The sequence below is a fragment of the Lagopus leucura genome, unplaced genomic scaffold (genome assembly GCF_019238085.1).
Source record: "Lagopus leucura isolate 7727_CA_CO unplaced genomic scaffold, USGS_WTPT01 Super-Scaffold_100001, whole genome shotgun sequence".
NCBI lineage: Eukaryota > Metazoa > Chordata > Aves > Galliformes > Phasianidae > Lagopus > Lagopus leucura.
Window position 1 is genome coordinate 59,127,057 of NW_024962262.1, and position 22,556 is coordinate 59,149,612.

The 22,556-nt window shown below is 44.8% G+C and overlaps 1 protein-coding gene across 2 annotated transcripts in view; it reads left to right on the plus strand.

The window, feature by feature from the left end:
- Window positions 1-22,556, plus strand: part of NHS (NHS actin remodeling regulator) — a 252,222-nt gene that overhangs the window by 218,400 nt on the left and 11,266 nt on the right. The window contains exons 2-5 of one of the 2 annotated variants that reach the window (XM_042866620.1): window positions 5,934-6,086; window positions 10,246-10,379; window positions 18,559-18,621; window positions 20,632-20,824. In XM_042866620.1, the coding sequence (XP_042722554.1) occupies window positions 5,934-6,086; window positions 10,246-10,379; window positions 18,559-18,621; window positions 20,632-20,824 (543 nt within the window). Of the gene's footprint in view, window positions 1-5,933; window positions 6,087-10,245; window positions 10,380-18,558; window positions 18,622-19,213; window positions 20,462-20,631; window positions 20,825-22,556 lie in introns of those variants that run through there. The other variant, XM_042866621.1, reaches the window with a different exon arrangement.

Consider the following 22,556-nt stretch of genomic DNA (forward strand, 5'->3'; position numbering starts at 1 on the left):
TGCAGTGACAGCTTTGAAAGACTTTGAAATAACAAGCCCCAGTCTCTCCACTGTAACTTATTTGACAGTTAGTGAAAGCAGTTAAAAATATGTTCAAACACCGCCAACAGTGATTGAAGGCAGCAAAGCCAAGAATGGGATTAGCATGTGGCACTCTGCACATAAGTGCATATTGCTGAACAGTGTAATCTTCTTACTTGTATAAGAATCGCAGACTTCCCAGCCCTCTTGAATTGTGTCTGTTTGTTGTGCCAGTTAACCGAATACCAGGTAAATGCAAAATTCAGGGATCTGCACATGAAAATGACATCTAAATCATACGCTTTCCAATGTTTTCATCTTCCCAGATAACTGAATGCTGAAGATGGATGGGGTTTTGTCCATTTGTCCTTTTTTTCCTCCTAAATAGTTGTCATTTCCATATGTATGGAATAATTAGAGGCAGAGAAATGTCACAGTGATGCACTAAGAAATTGTGGTCGAAACGTGCGGTGTTTCAAAGTACTGGCAAGAAGTAAAACAAAGAGTGTAAAAGATCATGGTCCTTCTCAGCAGTTTCTGCTGTCAGTGCCTTTCTGCCTGAGTTTGAAAAATTTGCAAACTGTCCATCCATGAGTGTAGAGCAGAATAATAATTGTGCTCCTGTTGTTGCCCGCTTGTAGCCAAAGGCTTATCTTGCGTTGTTGTGTCTCCCCTCCTGCTTTCATGGGCAGGTATGGCCCATGTAGATACAGCTGTGCCAGCTTTGAGAAGTAGTCTAGAAGCAGACCCTCTAAAAATGGGGGTCAGTCCAGTAGGTAGTGGGCACTGGGAAGACTGGAAAGGAAACACCTGCACTGAATAGTGCCCCCGGCAATGTCAGGGCACACACACCAGGAAGGCAAGAATGATGTAAGAGAGGATGAGAGGACCCTATCCTGACATTAAACAAACCCCAGAGATGCACAGGAGTAATAAAGAAGAGGAGGCAGGGGCTCTGGCATGCGGCTTTTTGTTTCCGCAAGTTGGTTGTCTCTAATCTTCTGAGAGAAGTGTGTTTAAGAAGCCCTGTCCACGCTCTGGTGCAACCTGCCTTGGCTCCACTATGCCTTGGTGTTGCTGAACCATGCACCAGTCTGTTTGGGGACAGAAGAATAGGGCAGGGTCCTACACAGTCCCCATGGTGCCAAGCATCTGCCTCATTGCCATCACCTCATGTCACTCCCAGTACGAGGACTTCAGAAGAAAAAGCCATCACTGTCAAGCACTGCTTCACACCAACATGGACAGAAATCATTGCTTCCTTCTGGCAGGGAAAGAGGATGGCATCCTGTTCTCACTGGGGTGCACTAAGCCAAAGCTGTCAGGATACATTTCTGACTCCAGAGGTGTGAGAGACATTGTGTGCACGCTCATGCTTGTGCGTATAGATCCTGGAGTTACAGTAAGGTGGTTGCTCAGCTGGGAGGCTGACATGCTGAAGAGTCAGGAGCCTTATCTGCAAGGAGCAGAAGCCCCTTTGCACAGGCATTTCTGAATCCTTAATAAAGATGTGACGGGAAGGGGGCTGATCCAAATAGCTATCTGCAGCTCCATGGGATGAGGTCTGAGTTAGCAAGTAGGTGAAGACCAAGGGAGATATTTGGGTGCATGCATGGGTATAGAAAACAGATTATCCCACTTCAGAGGTGCTCCGGTCTCTGTCCTTCCAGGCACTGGTCCCTGCCGGTAAGCCCAGGCACCCACTGCACTTCTCTACTGGTGCAGTAGACAAAGAGGGAGCCACTTGGAAAGTGCTGAGCTTGCTGGTATATCACACGGAATGTGGGACACGTGCAGCAAAGAAGTGGTTGTAGGTTCTTGTCAGCCTTACAGGCTTAAACCCCCTGGATTTTACAGCAGAGACACTAGTACTTAGGGGAATATGCATTCGAGACATGCAGAGCTATAAATAAAATTCACATCAGACTCAGCACTTGCCTCAATGAAACATTTATGCACTAATATGCATGACGGAGTTGGATGTGTTGCTAGATTATCTAGTATTTGAGATGAACCAGTCTTGTTCGGAATTCATTTTCTTGCATGCTTTGCACACAGACTCAAAAGGCGGCAGCTCACTGACAACCTATGCAGCCAGTGTGGAAGAGTTTGATTGGGTGAACCCTACTGCCACTGCTGCAACTGTCTTAGGCCTGTTTATGCAAAGTTTTCTTCTTATAATGAATGAAAAAAACGAGTCACCTTTTTTTACCTGAAGTGGCTGGAAATTGTAGTGTTTCTAACATGGCAGGTGAACCACTTCTGTGCTGGAGAAGGGCTTCCTATCTAGCACCTGGAAAGGTGCAGCTGCCCACCTTCGAGAGCATCCTGCTGCTACTCTACTACTACTTATTCCTTGATTTGATTCGTTTTGATTGTGTTTTTTTCCTTCTGGACCTAAGGCACTTTGTTGAGAATGTGACAACCACTGGTTTGTCTTTACTTGTGCGGGGATTTGTGGTGTGGTGGCTCTGGGCAGTCTGTCCCAGAGCACATAGGACATGTCCTCATTCTCTAATGAAATCCCCTTCAGGCTCTTCCTGTTTTCACACCTATCACCAAATTGTGTTTTCTTTGAATCAGGAAATTCTCTCTTTTTTTTTTTTTTAATCCCCTGGCACTTAATGGCAACTATAATAAAGAAATAGTAAGTTGAGAAGCAGAAGGAGTTGAGGAGGGGGGAAGGTGGGCGTCTAGAGAAGCAGACGGAGCTGGGAGGGGAACCCCTGAATCTATGAAATAAATGGAGCAGAAATCTTTCTTGCTTGGCCTTTGTGGTGTTATTATTAGAACAACCACGCCTGAGTGCACTGAAGCTGTGCAACCTTCAAGCATCCACATGCAGCTCTGCTGCAGCAGGATTCTCTGTTTGCTTAGCTAGAGGAGGGAGGGAGAGCAAACAAGAGGATGCAAAGACAAGAAGAGTTTAAAACTGATAAATATGATCATCATTGATAAACCAGCTATTTGGGAATCGGTGAAAATCTTCTCATGAGAGCAGCCATTAGTGTATGTCTGTTTGACATTGGTTGTCAGGAAACCAGCCAACATTAATGGATCCACAAAATGTAATGGAGAATCCATTTAAACGGTCTCTTGTCGTTTTGCCATCCCACAAGACAAAAAACAATTACTTTAGCTCGAGAATGAAATGAACGTGATGGTTTATATGATTCACTTGTATATTCTAAATTGATCAAAGCGCACACTAAAAATATATTAGCAATTTTCATTTGATGCCTGAAATGCTGCTTTTCCTGTGTCTCTGCAGGATTCTTTGCTCATTCACTCTGGTGTCCAGCTGTTAACAATTTAAAGGCTGTGGTTTTACGCTTTCTGTGTTACTTTGTTTACTATGCCTATTGTGATGATGCTCATGGGCTAGAGGTGCACGCAAGCTAGGCCTGTATAAATAGGCCTACTACTACTACTACTACTACTATAAATAGGCCTGTCTGTATAAACAGACAGACTACAGTGTAAATCACCAGGAGAGAGGAAATGCTTGCTGAAGGAGATACCTTCTCCCTGTTTTACAGAACAGAGACAAGAAACCTAGCCCTGTGCCCTGAGCAAGATGTCTGGTGGCCCTGGAAGCCCACAGCTCCATCACCTGGCAGCAATGTCTGGGCCCTATGCCCTGGCAGCAGAGCCAGGCTGAGTACCTCTGTAGGAGCACAGAAATAACAGTCAGAAAGGGTGAAGAGGAAGCTGGCCCGCTTTTGGAGTTGGTCACATCTAGGCTCCCTCAGTAGTGATGTGGACCTATCACTTGCTGGGAGGCTTTTCCCTCTCCTGCCCCTTGCTGAGAGGTGGTTGTGGAGCTTCACTGCACTGAGGCTGGGATGGTCCTCCAGCATCCAGCCTGTGTTTGTATGGGTTTATTCTTGTTTGTCCCAGGACCAGCATTGTCCCCTGCACTACCCAGCATTTCTCTCTGCCTCTGCACTGCAGTCAGAGGTCATTCATCTCCTCACAGCATCTTTGCAAGCTCTTTTTGCCAGCTCTCTTTTTTAAGTTTCTGTTCTGATCTGCCTAGAAAATCCACTCCAGCTTTTCAGTATTTTAAAGGGCCATTCAGTTCAGTGCATATTATACAATATTTCTGCTGTCTTGGTGTCAGTGGGGCATATTCCCTGGCAGAGTGAGTCAGAGTTCCTGCAAGAGAAGGAGGCACACAGATGTACGGACTCTGAGGCTGTGGCACAGGGTGCTGCACATTACTGACTGCCCTTTTCAGATTGGATATTAGGAAAAAACAACTTCACCAAAAGAATGGTCAGGCACTAGAATGGGCTGCCCAGGGAGGTGGTGGTGTCACCGTCTCTGGAGGTGAAACATGTAGATGTGATACTTACGGACATGGGTTAGTGGGCAGTATTGGTAGACAATTGGACTAGATGATCTTAGAGGTTTTTTCCCAACCTTAACAATTCTATGATTTGGAAACAAGCAATGTATTTGCTCGTCATTTTCATTCTGGTACAGCTCTGCCAGATTTGTCTGCTTGCAAAGACTCAGGTGGCCAGGAGGTCACGCTGCTTTTTCTGTAAACAGCAGTGCCTGTCTACCACAGTGAGCGTGTAGTGGGATTGTGTTAGCTTGGTTTCATCTTTGAGTCTCACACAAAGTATGTTAATCCAACTCCCACTCAATCTTACTTGTAAAACATTGCTGCTGAAACCAGAAGAGCCTTTCTGCAAGTTAAATATTGCAGAGAAATCTATTCTATTCTAATGAAATGTCTGAACAGCTCTTAAGTAGGTAAAACTTTCTGCTCACTTATTTAGCTCTGTCATAGACAACTACGAGAGCTGTCGTCTAGACAGACTTTTTCTGGAGATAGGAAGAAACTGCTTGTGTCTGCTGTTTCATTAGCCTCCAGGGTGCAATTTGTGATCATGAATATCACATACCCTGAGTGATAGATGGAATGGGTGCAGTACTACTACTTGTACTTACCAGTTCTTGTCCCAAGATGAATTTCCCATGGAGGTCATGTGATTCCTATGTGGGTTAGGAGCAAGTCCCTTTGTGTCTCAGTACCTTGTCTGTAAAATAGGAATAGTGCTTCCTCACCCTCAAGGGGCAAAGGAAATGTAAAATCAGCTAGTGACAGTGAAACACTCACCTACTCACTCCCCAAGAGAAGTGCGGTGGCCAGGCAGGGCATCCCTCAAATCTCTCCTTATCTATCCCTTGGGATGCTGGATGCACAGGAGTTAGGCACATCTCCTCCAAGTTCTGTCACTCTTGAGGAAGCCTCTCAAACCTGAAGTATTTTCATGTAACTTTCAGAGACAGTTAGAAGATTTTGCTAGATGAACTGAAGTTTTCCTGTCCCTCAGAAGTCCATGTGCATTATAGGAACCCTTTCTGATAGGTGACAGCTACCGGCACTCAGCAGGATGGGCAGTTAATCTTGGACGTTATGCATGGGAAGGCAGTGAGCTAGCAACCTGTGTCAGGAGTTAGCAGTGTGTAACATGATGGAGTAGCACAGTACAGGCAGGAGGAGAGGGTAGACTGGAAATGCAGGCTTCTTGCTGCCTTTGCTCTAAGTGTCACTGTGGGAATATTGTATGGCCTCTTTGCATTTTCATTTTGGCGTCCATAGAATTATTAGTCAATTAGTGCGTACATTCAGCATCTATGTTATATCATCACACCTGCTTGCCTCCTTTACAGTCATCTGCGATCTGGTAAAAAGTCATTATCTGAATGCTAAGTGGCATAATGTGGTATAGCAACATGGAGAAGATAAGAATCGCTGCTACTTGGTGGGATAAGGGCTGTCATAACATCCTCAGTGCTCATTCTTGGCACTGCTGTTCCAAGTGAAACTGCTTTTCAGCTAGACTGATGCATTCAGTGCTGTGAGTCTTACCTGGAGCTCTTCTCTTTTACTACAGCCGTCTCCAACCTGGATGCAGAGAGCAAACTGAGTGTCTACTACCGGGCACCTTGGCATCAGCAAAGAAATATCTTCCTCCCTTCCACCAGACCTCCGTGTGTGGAGGAGCTGCACCACCACGCCAAGCAGCACCTGCGAGCCCTGCGCAGAGGTAAGTATTGCTGCATGCATGCATGGAGGGGCTCAAGCACCATGCCTCCTTGGGAATACAGCACTGGGTTTCAGAACTAGGGTGAAGAAGTTCTGGCACTTACAGAAGGCTCATGTCCTCTTTGGCTTGTTTATGATTACTAGAGGAGTTCTGAAATGACTCTTTACTCTTCCATTTTACATTCTTGCATTCTGTTAAAATAAATATTTCTGCATTGCAAGTACGAATTATTTAGTTCACTGACAAAGAATGGAGGAACTGAGTGTTTTAACAGGGCTATGTATCTCCTCCTAACCACATGCTAAACAGTGTCCCAGGACAGAGAAGATTTATAAATATCTAAGGTGTGGGGGGCAGAATGGTGAGGCCGGACTCTTTTCAGTGGTGAGTGGAGACAGGACAAGGGGAAACGGCCGGAAACTGCAGCATAGGAAGTTCCGCACAAACATGCGCAAGAACTTCTTTACAGTGAGGTGACGGAGCACTGGAACAGGCTGCCCAGGGAGGTGGTGGAGTCTCCTTCTCTGGAGATGTTCAAGACCTGCCTGGATGCCGACCTGTGCGACCTGCTGTAGGGAACCTGCTTTGGCAGGGGGGTTGGACTCGATGATCTCTGGAGGTCCCTTCCAACCCCTACAACTCTGTGATTCTGTGATTCTGTGATCTAACTTTCCAGGGGCTAAACCTGGAGTGCAGTGATATTAGAGAGGCTCCACAGAATCTGAGATGCCTGCCTGGGGCTTGTAAGCCTGGAGGAGGGCTGCATCCTTTCTGGGTGGAAGCTAAGTGCCTATAGGGAGGGAGGAGAGTCCCTGCCATACAGGGGTTTTGCTGAGTGAAACCAGTGGAAGGCAGAAGATAGGCAAAGGCTGGCTTTCTCCTGCTGTCTAACTGAGGGAAGATTCCCAACTGGAGGCAGACATCTGTACCTTTCTTCTGTGGCTTAAGAAAGGAGAAAATCCATGCAGGTCACTTTTAAAATGTTCTTCTGCAGATTCCCTTGTTGGAAATGTTTTGCACCAGCAGCTATCATTGCCTTGCCCATATATTGTTGTTATTGGGTTATAATAATACTTACCGGGATCTATGGAGCATCTGTTAGCTGGATGAAATGTTCCAATTAATTCTCACACATCAGCCTTTCTACAGAGTTTTGCTCAGGACCATCTTGGAGGTGCGGCATATCTTCAGAGCACTGCAAAGAGCAACAAAGCAGGACTGCAGTGCTCAAATAGAACACAAGTGAGCTTTTCTTTCTGCAGCAGCTCAGCTTTGCAGTCGTCCCAGCAGCAGGCTGATCTCTGCCTGCCATCTGGTGGGCAGCAGAAAGCTTGACATTGGTGGGAAGGCAGTGACCAAAAATGCCTCTTTGCTTTTAAGCAGCACTTTGAGAAGCTGCCCATCCTGCATGTCTAAGGCAGATGTGCAGGTTTAGCAGGCAGCTTGTCATATGCTGCTTGATTTTATTTTCTAAATAATTACACTTACCAGAATGAAATTGTGATCTGAAATTTAACTTAAATATGCTTATTGTCTCTGCTCTATTTCTTCTGTTAGAGTTTCATAATCTCTTTATTTAAGGAGTAATTCTAACTAAACGTTAGATCAGGAAACCAGCTGTGGTTGGCTGGACCATAGTTATATGCATGAGATGAATACATCATCCCCTTCCACAGAATCACAGAATCACAAGGTTGGAAACGACCTGCAACACTCCAGCAGCACTCTATGCAAACACTAATTACCTTTCACCTAGCTTTCACCTAAAATTAGAGGTAGGAAATCCATAAGCATTCTCCCATTCACATGGAAAATCTCAGAGACTTGGAACTGATTTGGAAGAAAGATGGATATTGTAAGCCCATGATGGAAGAAGACTCCTTTGGGCTGGGATTAGAGTGATCGTGACTTTTTCAGGATGGACTCCTCCATATTGGGCCATAGAACTGCTGCATGATGTCAAGACAGGGAAGGAAGAACTACCTGAGGCTATGTTTCCTTCTTTCCCCTCAGAAAGGTACATTTTCTAGGGTTAGAATGCAGATGTTCATGTGTCTTGATATTTCAAGGCAACAGGAGCTGCAAGTTCTCGCTGGGAATCAGGCATTGCATCCCAAGCACTTAGAAGTCAGCTCATTTATCACTTGAAATTAAAGGTATAAAGTTCTTTTCAGGGCGAGTTCAGCTTCCAAGCTCAAGACGGGTGCATCCCTAAGAGTAAGAAATCAGGCAGTGATGGTAGGAGGTGCACATGGATGAGCAAGGAGCTCATGGATAATCTCAAATGGAAAAAGAAAATCTACAGAATATGGAAATGGCATCTGGCCACGTGGGAGGAGTATAGGAAAATTGTCAGGGCATGCAAGGATGCAACGAGGAAGACTTAAGACAAGGAAGGTCAAGAACAACAAGAAAGGCTTCTTTAAGTGCGTCAGTAGCAAAAGGAAGAAAGACTGCAGAAAACTTGGACCCACTGCTGAATGAGGAAGGAGCCCTGGTAATAGAGGACACCGAGAAGGCAGTTACAGAACACCTTCTTTACTTCAATATTTACTGCTAAGGCTGCTCCTTGGGAAACCCAGACCCAGGAGGTGAGAGTCTGGGGAAAGAAGGACTTGTCCTTGGTCAAAGAGAGTCTGGTCAGAGATGGACTAGGCAAACTTGACACACACAAGTTCATGGGCCCCACATGGAATACCATGTGTGATAGCCATGTGTGCTGAGGGAGCTTACAGAAGTGATTGCTAGGCTGCTCTCTTTTCATCTTTGAAAGATTATGGAGAATGGCAGAGGTTCCTGAGGACTAGAGGAAAGGCAGTGTCACTGCAGCCTTCAAAAAGAGCAAGAAGGACAAGCCAGGAAACTACAGGCTACAGGCCAGTTATCCTCACCTCTATTCCTGAAAAGATGATGGAACAACTTATTCAGGACATAATCTTGAAGCAAGTAGAAGAAAACAAAGTTATCAGGAGTAGTCAGCATGGATTCACCAAAGGGAAATCATGCTTGACCAAACTGGTAGCCTTCTATGACATGACTGGCTGGGTAGAAGAGGAGAGAGCAATGGGTGCTGTCTCAGCAAGGTTTTTGACACTTCCTCCCATAACATCCCAGTAGGTAAACTTAGGAAGCGTGGAACAGATAAGTCAACAGTCAGGTGGATTGAGAACTGACTGACTGGCAAAGCTCAGAGGGTTGTGATCAGTGGCACAGAGTCTAGTTGGATGCCTGGTGTTCCCCAAGGATTGGTACAGGGCCTGATCTTGTCCAACATCTTGGAACTCTGCAGAGAAGGACCTGGGTATGTGGTGGACAACGGGGTGACCACAAGCAAGCAGTGTGCCCTCATGACAGTGAAAGCCAGTGGTGTCCTGGGTGCATTAAAAAGAGAGTGCCCTGCAGGTCAAGGGACGTGATCCTCCCCCTCTACTCTGCTCTGGTGAGGCTACGTGTGGAGTACTATGTCCTGTTCTGTGCTCTCAGTTCAAGAAAGACAGGGAACTTTTGGAGAGAGTCCAGCAGAGGCCACAAAGATGATGAGGGTCCTGAAGCATCTCCCTTGTGAGGAAGGGCTGAGAGACCCGGGGTTGTTCTGCCTGGAGAAGACTGAGGGGGAATCTTATCCATGCTTATAAATATCTAAAGGGTGGGAGTCAAGTGTATGGAGCCAGGCTTTCAGAAGTGCCCAGCAACAGAATGAGGAGCAGTAGGCACAAATTGGAATGTAGGAAGTTCCATACAAGAAATGAGGAAGAACTTCTTTACTGTGAGGGTGACAGAGATCTGAAACAGGCTGGTCAGAGAGGTTGTGGAGTCTCCTTCTCTGGAGTTATTCCAAACCTGCCTGGATACTTTTCTTTGCAACCTACTGTAGGGAACCTGCTTTAGCATGGAGTTGGACTGGATGATCTCAGGGGTCCTTTCCAGTCCCTGTGATTCTGTAATGCTGGGTGTATAGGCACTGCTCTTTGAGGGGCTGGGAGCCCAGTAAGTGCTTCTCTCCTTCATCTTCATTGAGGATCATCAGTAGTGTTCACTGGAGAAGAGGAGGAACTTCAGCTCCATGTCCTTTCCATAGCTCTGTTACACAGTTAGTAGAAATGTTTATGTTTTTAATGCTCTGAAAAACTCATGTTCTCTTTGTTCTCCTCCAAAACAGAACATCGAAGCCGAGTTGATAACAGAGAGCAAAAAGTCCAAGGGCCCATCTCTGTGGTGGCTCCTCCCTTTCCTCCCTTCCCTGCAGTCTGCAGTCAAAAGAGGCAAGCGATAAAGGACCGGCACTTTCTACCAGTAAGTCTTTCTTCTGTGCTACAAGTATCCCACATGAACACTTTAATAGGGCTGTGGGACCTAGATATGACACCGCTTAAGAAGTGCTCTCCAGGCACAACATTGCTAGTCTTAGCAATTCACCCGTAAGATGGCTCAGGTAGCAGCTTCCAGCAGCCGGTCACAGGGTGAAAGTTTCCACTGAGAAACCTTATATTTCACATAAGGCCAGCACATAGACACACTCGTTCAGATGCTTCTCCACAGCTCTTTGTGTTCTCTGCTCCTGCCTTGGGCAGCACTTGCAGAACTCTCCTGTCATTTCAGTAAGTGCTGTAATTTCAGCCCTGAAATTGTCACTGCCAGTAGCCAAGAGCTCATGGGCTTTGAGGACGGTCAGGAGGCTTGTATAGGTGCAGAGAGGCTTAGCAGCACTTCTCTAAAGGAACTAGTTTTCGTGCTTGTGTGGACAGTAGTACTTCTGTGTGTCTGGGTGCTTGACCTACAGAATTGCCATACTGGCTACATTCTGTGCTAAGCTAAGAGATCGTGCGTTCCTCAAACCTAATAAAATTCAGTAGGTCATACCTGGGTTTGTCTTGTAATTGATACATCTGCCCAATGCCAGCCTTCATAGTAGGGACAGATCTATGTGTGCAGGCACAGGAACAATGGCATCTACAGAGATACTGCAGCCATGAGCACAATATGAATGAATACTGGTTTATCACCCCCTGAGCTTAGAAATCCAAGTACATTCACCCTAATCCATTATATTAACCATATGGAAATACCATAATGTTAAAGGAGTTACAGTGTAAAGCACCTGCCCAGGAACCTTAACTTGAGCTAATCAGTCCACAGAGTTTTGTTTCTCATTTTAAAGCATGAAATGCATAATAAGGTTTCAATTAATTTGACTATTCTGACTTTTTTACTGCTTACCTGGATAATTTCAAGGACAGCATCACTATCACTACAGGCTTTGAATGGGCTAAATTTGCAGGCCCTGTGAGTCAAATGAAAGCAGATATTCTGATGCTAATGGACAGAATAGGAAAGGAAGACTTAAAGGAGAAACAGGCTTACATTCTTTTGCTTTGTAAGTCATCATCAAAGCTAGTGCTGTTATAGGGTCATTGAAAGGTAAGGGAGAGGTGACCCTACATTATGGATCGGAATTAGTTACAGATAATTGTTTGGACAATATACTGAACATAAAGCTCTCTTAGTTAGTATCAGATGGAGAACAAGTCATATCTTTTGAAATTGCATACTCGGTGTTGAAAGGCCTGAATCTTTTCTGTGTTTGGAACCAGTGCATTTTAGACATCACTTCCATCTGTGTAACACAAAATAATAATAAATAGTGAGCAATCCTCTGAGTCCTGTATTAGATGGCAGAATTAAGTCATGCTGAATACAGATGTCTTGGCTTTATCAGCAAGGCCACCTTTTTTCTTTTTGAGAGGGAAACATTAAGCTTTGTGCCCACCCATACTGGAGCTTATTTTGGAAGCCAACCAGATCTGATGGTCCCTGAAGGAGGAACAAACAAGTGCTGACTCGGAGATTGTAGTCCTATGGATTTCAAGGCATCTGGAAATGTTCTACTTTGAGAAGTGCAAATATTCCAAAACCAGAATATTTCAGAGTGCCTTGACCCACTTTTTAGAGAACTCCTTGTTCATGGGGCAACTCTGGACAGAATAAGGCAAGATGAAACTGCACATGAATGCTCTGTCTGGGAGAAGGTTGAGCAGAGATTTTTACAAGATACTGCAACAATGAATAACTAATTGATATTGTGCCAACCTTTATGACTTAATGATATCATTACAAGAGAAAATTAAGGGTGCTGTTCTTGGCTAACTTGCCCTTTTCAGCATAAACTTTTTGGCATCTGCGAATGTGTATATGCTTCAGGGGCTGCTGGAAGTGTTTGATATCTGATGCAGGTTGACTGTATCATCTGTTCATCAATGAACTAAAGATGTTTAAGTCCTACAGGAATTTTTACATGTGGCTCAGCAGTCTATTCTGTATTCCACTTTTCTAATGCATTGGAAGGTGCTGGTAAGAGAATTGCTAAATGAGAGGAGAGTAGACACCCTTTTCTGTTTCTTAGAAATTAGAAAAGTGGTCAACAAGAGGCTGGGAAATTTTTAAGCTACACAGTTTGACTTTTCCAAACTGTACATTTGCGTTAAATATGTTCATTGAAGCACTGAAGTAAGTGGCTTGACTTTGAGTAACATCTGCATACTGTGAGAACTGTGAGATCTATCAGTACTAAAAGCTACCAAGAAACAGACTGCCCATGTATGAGACCAGCTGAGGTTTCCAAATTGGTATATTTTGTCTGCTCTTTTTATTGCTGCCAATTAAGTAGCAGTGTGCTTTTCCAAAGATGTTGCATATTGCTTAGTAAAGTTAGAGAATATTAACTTTACCTGGTGGAGATTCACTTTTAAGCATGGCTAGCTGTTTTTGTTTGTAGGAAGGTGCCAAAGTCAGTCCCACGTATTCCAAGAAAGACCAAATGAATTAAAGTCCAAAGTGACTGATACCAGTGTAAATGCATCTGGAAGGCCATTTTGAACTATTCCATCATAAGATGATGTTGTCCTGAAGCAGCAGAGAAGTAGAAACAATGGTGTTCTAGGATTTTTTGTGTTCCTGGCAGGATGTGTTTACAGTTGTTTTGTTGTAGCCTATTCTTGTAAGGGAAACTGCCCTGATTTGTCTGATGAAAGGTCCGCTTAGGCCAGACACCAAAAGGGGATCCTTCAGAAAGGTGTGTAAGAAGGGGGCATGATTTATGCCACTTCTTGTCCCATGATATATCCTTGCAGTTTCATGCAGAAATTGGTTATGGAGCTGCTGAGCCAGAGATGAAATACACAATAAGAACCACCAAGGGACAACAAGTCTGCATTGATTTTGAGACTTGTTTAATCCCTCCTCAAATTTACACCTTTGGCCTCAACAGCATGTGACAGTGACTTTAATAATTGGTATGAAAATATATCTTTTGTTTGTTTCAAACTCAATGCCTCATAATTCCATTGCATCCCTGCTAATTTTTAGAGTATGAGAAACAGTAAGCACTGTCTCCCTTCTTACTTTTTCCATGCCCCTCTTGTTTTTTTCAGGCATGATTTTACTTCCCTATTCATCCCAGACATTTATTTTTCAAGCTAAAAACCCCTGACTTGCTTAATCTCACTCCACACAGAGCAGCTGTACAACCAGACAGATTTGTAAGCATCATTCTTTCAGGCGTTTTTGCCAATGGGAGGGGGGCGAAAGAAGAGGAAAGTACAAGGAAGGTACAGAGCTAGGAAAATGAGGGAAATATTCATTACACACGTTCCCATGACAACCCTCTCTGTAGTGCTGCAGAGTGTGAAGATGCTGTGTCATTCCAGCTGCATTTCAGACTCTCTTTCATATTCTCCACATTTTTTTTCTTTCTGTTTTCACTAAGCGTATCCAGCGAGTCTCCAGAATCTCAGTGCTGCAGATCAGAGTGCAGGTGCTATGGAACCACAGTTTCTCCAACCCCTCGTAGCACAGCTGAAAATAAGGGAGATCAAGCAAGGAATAGTGTTTGGGAATTCACACTCACAGGTGCACAATATGCAGTGTCATTTTGTTCATAATTACACTGAGCAGAAATCTGAAGACAAGAAGCAGGAGGTTGCTTTCTAGTCAAGTTTGGCCTCTCCTTGAGACATCAGCTAGATCAAATATGAAAAGAAAATAATGCATAGGATAATTGATTCCATAGCTTTGCCATTTAAAAATGTTTCCTGTGGTCTGTCTTAGGATGCTCTGTACAGCACACAACTGCATGTACAAACTTTCACACACTGTGCTGAAGTTCTGCAAAGCCTCAATAAAAAAATAACAGTTAAGAGCCAGGCACAAGTTGCGCCACATACTTTCAGTGTGCAAATCCTGCCTGTAGCTGTTACAAATGAAAACCACCTGACCCCTCTACCCAGCTCTTGTGAGACCCCATCTGGAGTACTGTGTCCAGGCCTGTGGATGCCCCATCCCTGGAGGTATTCAGAGCCAGGCTGGATGTGGCTGTGGGCAGCCTGGTCTGGTGGTTGGCAATCCTGCACATAGCAGGGGGTTGAAACTGGATGATCACTGTGGTCTTTTTCTAACCCAGGCCATTCTGTGATACTATGATTCTATGACATTATTCATCAGAATGAACTTGCATAGCACTGTTTGTGCAATGAACGTAATACTTCCTACTGTGTATGGTAAGATTATTATTTTGTACGTACATCTGCTGGGATGCCATGTGTGGCATGACTTCTGTCAGAAAGCACATCTTATTTTTGTCATTACCTTGTCAAAACATTGGAGCAGCAAATTAATCATTAATGGATTGTCAGTGACAGATCGGATTTGTGATGCTCCAAAATAAAATGAAACACCCACAAGCAGATAAAACAAAACCTGAGGAAAATGAATCACAGGGAAATGTCGAGAGCAGGCAGGTGAGCGAAGTTGTGTTTTGCAGCAAAAATAGCACAGTCAGAAGTATTTCTTGTTTTCAGCTGACTGCCTGACAAAGATGCTCTGTAGGTACGAATGTTATTTTCTAATTGAGCAGCTGGATTTGCTCCGAAAGCAATGGAAAGCTGCTAATCTTTTATTAGTATTTCTTCTCCTTTTACCAGGCCTTTAATTTTTCCAACATATGAATCAACACCATTTGATTGAGCACCTTTGAGTTACTGAAGCAGCAGGCTTTCTTTCCTACAGGAGAGAAAGGGAGAAAGGGAGGGAGGGAGCTTGCACTAAGGTCCACAGAAGGAGTCAGGAGCAGCCTCATGTGAATGTGGGACTGAATACCAGTTCCCGATTGCTCTCTCCTTGTCAGTATGGGAATGGCTGATTTCAGCTGTGAAGTCGGGATGTACTGTTAATGAGTGCATCTGATTTCTATGCTCACCTAGCTTGTATAAGCATCCTACGTGTGTTTTGTCCACTGCTGGAAGTGGGCCATATATGAAGCTTGGCAGCACTGAAGCTGTATGCTAGTACATTGCCCACTTTTTTCAGTGGGAAGGCAGTATGCACTACTATAGAAGCTGGAAGTCATAAGTAATATTGATCCCTTATGCTTGTTGTTAGCTGTAACTTGTGGGAAGCAGGAGTAAGAAATTATCTTCAGAGGAACAGAGAAATGCTGCCAGCCACCTCCTGCCCTCACCCAGGCTTTGCCTGGACTTCCAGCACCAGGCACTGCTGCTGCATGGGCTGCCAGCATTTCCTAAAGAGTACACACTGCCTACACAGTCACAGCAGTGCAGGGGGTGGGGAAGGAATTACCTCAGCCACAACTGAATTAGAGAAGCCTGTTGAGGATAAATGTGTACGGCTCTTGACAAGACTTTAGCATTTAGCAACAACTTTATTATCTGAACAGAAATTAGCTTTTTTTTTCTCGGTTTTACACTTTTCACTCCTTTTCACCACTGCACAGTGCCCAAAATGTCCTGTGCACTAGCTTTGAAATTCCAGTAGCTCCATTAACACTGTCACTATCAGGCAGGCAGGCCAGGTACATGATGATGCTTCCTACAGCACTCTTCCTTTTTGTCTTGAAGATCCTGAACAGGCTTTTCAAAGTGGCATCTCAAAGCTTTGGAAGATCTAGAACGAGTGGAATTAAATGGCATTTTTGCGTGGCATTGGCCCATTCTTTTCCTCCTCCTGATCCCAGCTGTGGAGCAAGAAATAGGACAGACCCATAAATTACCAGGCTGGCATGTTTGTGACTGCCAAATTGTTTCTTTGCCACTGCACTGATGGAATGTAAGGTTTTCATTAGCTAAAAAGGTGATACATGTGTCCCAACGTAGGTATCTGCAAGTGAAGCTAGACTCCTCTTAAAATTGGTGGGACAAATGTTTGAGAGTTATGCGTCTCATCCCAAGTGCTGAGGGAAGTTTAAGCTGAACTGCTCTGCAGCAACACTGGTTTCTGTTTTCCTTTAGGGAAACATAACAATGATCTCAGGCCTGGACATCTTCATGATTTTGTTGCAGTCCACAGAAACCAAAAACTTCCACACTGAAGAGATGGAGAGCAATGAGAAATCAGATCATGTGCATATGCAACCAAGATTTTTACTGCAAAGCAGTTTCAGGAGCACACCATCACCTCTGCAACTGCATGATGGGATAGCACAGAAAATAGAGATGCTCACATTTGTCAGTGACTGCAGAATAAATCCCTGTTCAAGCAATTACACACCAGTTTGGTTTCAAAGCAATCTTAGCCCATTAAAGAAAAAAATGCCTATTTAAAGTATTCGGGCTTTGTGTTTAACAGATTGATTATCACCATTGCTGTTTGCCAAGCACACCCACACAAAAGAAATTCACTTTGAAAACTGCCGAATGGCAGATTTGCCCATCAGACCAGAACAGCTTTGGATATATAATAATAATTTCTTGCTTGATTATGTGTTCACCCAAGACATTTAGAGATATTCTGGTCTTGTGAGTGAATGAGAACATTTGAGGAGAAGCAGTTTGCTCCCTCCCTAAGCACAGAGGCATTGAAACACCGAGGCTGCTGCATGGCACTGTGCTCAGCTGTCTGGTAGCGGGCATCATGCAGGGTCAGTCAGTAGGTAGGTGACCTTAGGACCACTTGGTCAGATCACAGTGGAAGGTCACATCGCTGTGATAGCAGAAGCTGGAAATTTTGCTGCCCACCTCAGCCCCTCGTGATATTTCTCCTGTTCCTTTGGATGGAAGAAGAGACACTCGTAAGTCAGCCTTTGCCTTTCCCATTTTTGGTGTTTCTCCATGTTAAGTCTCCATCCCAGAAGTTTGTCCTGCTGAGACCTGAGGCTTCAGCACATCAAGGCAAGTCTGTGGGTATGCATAACCAGGGCATGTTTTCATGGAGGAGTCAGGAAGGCAGAGGAACACACAGGGAGGTAGAAAAGCTCTGCATCGACAGGACACAGATTGTCAGCCATTGTTTTGTCTGCTGTAGCCTGTAGCCCTCTAAGGCCAGCTACCCTTTCCTGCTGCTTCTCTCGTAGATGCTTGCCCTTAGCAGCCGGTGGAGCAGGAAGTCCCTATTCATTTTCCTCCTCCCAGTGAGCTCACTGGGACCCTCTAGGCCTTTATGATAGTTCTGTAAGATGTAAAAGATTTTCATATTCTGACCTCTTGCCACTTCAGCAGCGCTGATCTCCATTCATCTCAGCTCTCCCCAGGGAGCTCTGACACCCTCCAAGGGGAAGAAGGTGAATTTCAGAACCTGACCCTTTCAGCTATGGTAAATCTGCTCAAAGCAGGTGACTGGAAACACAGCTGAAAGATCAAGGAAAAAAAATCTTGCGAATCTGAAGAGCAAACTTAGCTAGTTGACATACTCAATATCTCCGCACCTTTTCTTGCTCAAGCAAAAGTGTTCATCCCACAATAAGGACTTTTTCCCAGCCTAGGAGAAATGGTTTTGCAGAGGTCTGAGGGACCTGCTGGAAACGTTTGCTGGAAACAGTGCTCTTTTGATTTTCTCTTTCTGCTCTGCTAGAGGACTTTCTCATTTGAAAGCTTCACTTGGCTTTAGTCACACACATAGGACTGGGGTAAAGCGACAGGTGTTGGAATCTAGCAAGAAGACAGGACAAGTCACACAGTTTACAGAAGACCTCAGTGAACAATATATTTGTTAAGTCATCCTCAGCACCAGCATTATTTATATCCATAGCTTATAAATACCTCAGGCAAAAAAATTCCTTATATTACAAAGTAGATCATTTATAGTGTAATTGGAAAAGCACTTTGCACTGCTCCAGCTTCAGGCAGTACACAGTTCGAGTTCCCCAAATTGATACAAGGCATTCTTAGTCCAATTTAAGTCTGTCTGTGCAAGGAGTTTGAACCAATTTCACTACAGTTTTGTCTGATCTGAGTAAGTGAAATCAGTGTAGACTTCACATGGATCCAAGCAACTCTGTAGGCATACCTGAATGAGGTGGGGCTCATTTGTGGAGTAGCATGAGCTAGAAATCGAGATGGAAATTTCAGGGTGTTTTTGCCTCTGACACTAGTTTATCCGGACAAAAATAATGTGCTTTTACCAGAAACTCTTTGTGCATGTTTTTAATTTGATTTTTTTTTTTCTTTTTTACATTTCACACTTATAGTTTAACAGCACCCGTTCGCCCTCCCCAGTTGAGTGTTGCCACATGACCCCATGGAGTAGAAAGGTACTGGAAAAACAAGCAATCCTCTGCTGACAGCCCTGTCTCACTCACTCTTCTCCCTTCCAGATCCTCACCCTGCCTCTTGCTTGCTTTTCATTTGTTAACTCTACTGCTCTAAGAGACTCCTCTTCTGTTTCTCCTGTCAATAGACACAATAACAACTTTTTCCCTCCTTCATTCTTCACCTCAGAACAGTTTCAGGACCTCGTGGCCCCAAAGCCACCTCTTGGATCCAATTGCCCCATTAAAGGCCTGGACCAAGGCAGAGCCCATAGCATTAGTGACTGCATTTCCTTTTCCCTGCAGTGTTATTGCCCAACTGCCCTTTTTTTTTTCTTTTTTTTTTTTTCCCCAATAGTGAGGGATTGCTGGGGTAGCACCAGGGCATTTGCTCCCTGGGTACCCTGCGATGCTGCCCTGTGCTGAGGAGGAGCTCTGGCAGTGGGTGCTGGCGGTGGGGTCACCTCACCCGCTTTGTCCCCGTTCCATTGTTATCCTGGCAGAGCCAGCAGCCAGTGCAGCCTCCGTGTCTGCTGTGTGTGGGCAGCCTTTGGGGTTTTGTGGGCTTTTTTTTTTCTTTTTTTTCTCTTTTCTTTTTTTTTTTTCTTTTCTTTTTTTCTTTTCTTTTTTTTTTTTTTTTGCATGCATCAAACTTTTGGGGAGGGGGGAGTTACCTAGGAAACAAAGTCCTTTGTGCTGGAAGTTTATATGAGCCATTCACGTCTGCCGGGGATCAGCACAAAAGCTGCAGAGAGAAAGAAGGCTGCGATGTTTTCCTAAAACCCAACGTGGGAAAGCAGGGCTTCCCGCGGGCGGGAGGAGGACCTGGGGGTGCTGCGGGGGGCAAGGTTGGCCAGGTAAGTGATTGTCCCCCTGCACCCTGCCTTAGGGTCTGGAACGCTTTTGGGGCTGCTGCCTGGAGCCAGAAGCAGCTCGTTCCCTGGGATGTATGTGGAGCCGGGGAGGGATGGCAGCACTACAAAGGCAGTGTCATCCCGCTGCCTGCCGGACCTTGCCAGGCTGGGGAATGCAGCGTTTTGTCTTCGCCAAAAATCACCACAAACTGGAGAGTGAAGCATAAACAGAAGTCATAAGGGAGAAGCTGGGTAGGCAGCAGCTGGGGATTCAGGAGAAGGGCAGCTGAGGAGGCTTTGCTCTTCATGCGGGAAGAAGAGGCAGAGTCACTTCCCAAGCTGGGGGAAGAGTTGTCTGCTCCTGGAAGTGTTCTCATGGAGAAAGGGGGGGAATTGGGCAGAAAAAGGTGAGTGTTTCTCCCATGTATTCCTCCAAAACAACGTATTTTTTTACTATTATTATTTTTACAAGGAAAATCCAAAACAGGGATTTGTAGCTAGTGCCACATAACAATGTGATTAATCTATCTGTTATAGGCAGCATTACAGCAGCTTTGCAGGACAAGGTGCTGCTGGGGGACTTTTATTGCTTCAGAAAGAGAACAAAGCATCTGTGTTGCTTCCATACAGTTTACTTCTCTCTCTGTTACTTTACCTTCTGTATCTAGTGCTTCTCTTAACACGCTGTAAAAATGTGCATGGTTTCTAAACAACACTTTGAATTTCTTCTGGTGGCAGCCCATCTCCTTTGGCCAGTGTCCTCCTGACCCTGGCACTGCTAACACCTGCCACTTTCCACTGGATTTCTGTAACTTGTTTTCTGCTCGTGTCCATAGTTTGTAAAAATGAAATGCAAATGGTTTCCTGGAGCACGGAGGGCTCTTTTTTAAGGCATTGGGCCTTCCGGTGCCTGTCCTCAAACAAATGTGTACAAGGGGCCGGTCCTCACGGGCAGCCAGCAGAGCGGTGCGTTCAAAAGGATGCACGAGGTATCTGTCTTCTGTGAACGGTGTGTGATTTCAGCCTGTACTGTGACTTGCTGAGAGCAGCTTGCCATTGCAGCCTGTAACTGATTGCTGAGCTGTGTGCCTGCTTTGTTTCAACAGTAGCCTCGCGTGCCTGAATGGTAGACACTGATTTTGAATGTATTCATTTGCAGTCCCATCCACCAGAGGACGAAGATACAGATGTCATGTTAGGGCAGAGGCCGAAAAATCCAATACATAATATCCCTTCTACACTGGATAAACAAACCAATTGGAGTAAAGCACTACCTCTCCCAACTCCAGAGGAGAAAATGAAACAAGATGCCCAAGTGATTTCTTCTTGCATTATCCCCATCAATGTCACTGGTACAAATCTCTTCTATTTCTTTTTGTATTTATTGCATGGTTCGAGGGAGGTCAAGTACTTATTCTGTTTAATTTGTTTGAAGTCACTGGATTTTATAGTCTGTGGGCAAAGACCCTAGCCTGAGGGTCAGCTGCTGGAGGACAGTGGGCTAAATTCATCCTTCATGCGTGTCTGCTGAAGTCTCTGAAGCTGCACCTAGGATTAATTTGGCCCATACTTTGTGAGTCATGCTGTACAGCGTAACACTGGTTCCCTGCATAAACAGTGTACTTTTGTTGTGTATATAACCTGCAGCCTGTATTCACAAAGACCTCAAATAGCTTTTTGAATGTGGCTGACTGAAATAATGCAGAAAGCCACAGAAACTAATCATATGATTGTCATGTGTAGCAGGAGAAGAGAAACTAGAGAATGTAGGCTACTATTTGCACTGCTTTAAATATGCAAGTCATGACTGTGTAGCATGTAAACCATCACTCTGAGATCTCTTTACATGCAGCTATGCTGAAGGTATAGTAATGGCATTTTCTTTTATTTACGTAACATTTGGATGCATTTACTAGATTTATTTAAAGAAGAATCTGTTTATGTAAGGATCAGCTTTATCACTGACTAAATGTGATAGACGACTTGTTTCCAGAATCAAAAATCAGGTTGTTTTTCTCTTTCTCTCTTTCTCTTTCTCTCCTTCCAGAAGGCTATGGTAAAAACAAGGTTTATGTTTCCTCAATTATATTTTGCACCAAGTTTTGAGCATAAAGTGGACTAACTTTTCCCCACTTACAGACTTTAAAATAAGCAATCAGGAAGAAAAGCAGGGAACTTACAGCTAACCTCAGACAGCATACTGATATTTCGTAGTGTTTTTCCAGAAGCTGGGGGACAGCAGGGAAGTTACATCACATTGCTCCCGCTTGTGTCTGTCTGTAGTGCCCAGCCTTCCTGCAGGACAGGCTGCCCAGTCACCTACGGTGCCAGGAGGGTTGCACACCCCAGCATGGCCCCAGTCCCAGCCAGGGAGCTTGGGGCTTTGGGTCTGGCTGCTTGCTGTACAGCCTTAAGGCGGCATCCCTCCTGCTCCGCCATGTGCCAGGTGATTCCTCTCAGTGACGGCGATGCACTCCTGGTGCCCCTCTGCTCTGGGCAGTAAAGGTGTCTATGAGATCTGCTGCCCAGGGAGGTGGCAGCCAGGAGCCACAGCGGGAAGCTGTGGGGACAGCATGGGATCAGGCCACCCGCCAGCAGAGCAGCCTGAATGGGCTGCGTGGTGTAGGCTGGGCTCTCCCAATGGACATCCCTGAAGAAGGAAGTAAGCAGTGTGGCACATTTCCACAATGCATTAGAGTGACGCTCCTCATATGTAGCACATAGGATCCTCAGTATGAAGGCTTTTCAACATCACTAATGTCACACAGTGCAGTGCATGGGAGAAATACAGCAGTAGACCAATGGGACCAATGTTAACTTTTCCAGTAATAGAAATTTTTGCCTAGACTCCACCTGCCATACATTGGAACCAAATTTCCCGATCAGTTTTACAGATCAAGAATGGTATGTAATCTTCTGGATGTTTATGTGTATCATTCTCATTAGCACTAATGGGAATAATTTGTATGCGTCACGGGGAGGATGTACCCTCTTTCACTTTCCTCTTGGAGATGACCCATGCATCTGGCACACAGAGCATGTTCAGCTAACTCACAATTGCTGGAAGCCCAGCAATGGTTCTGA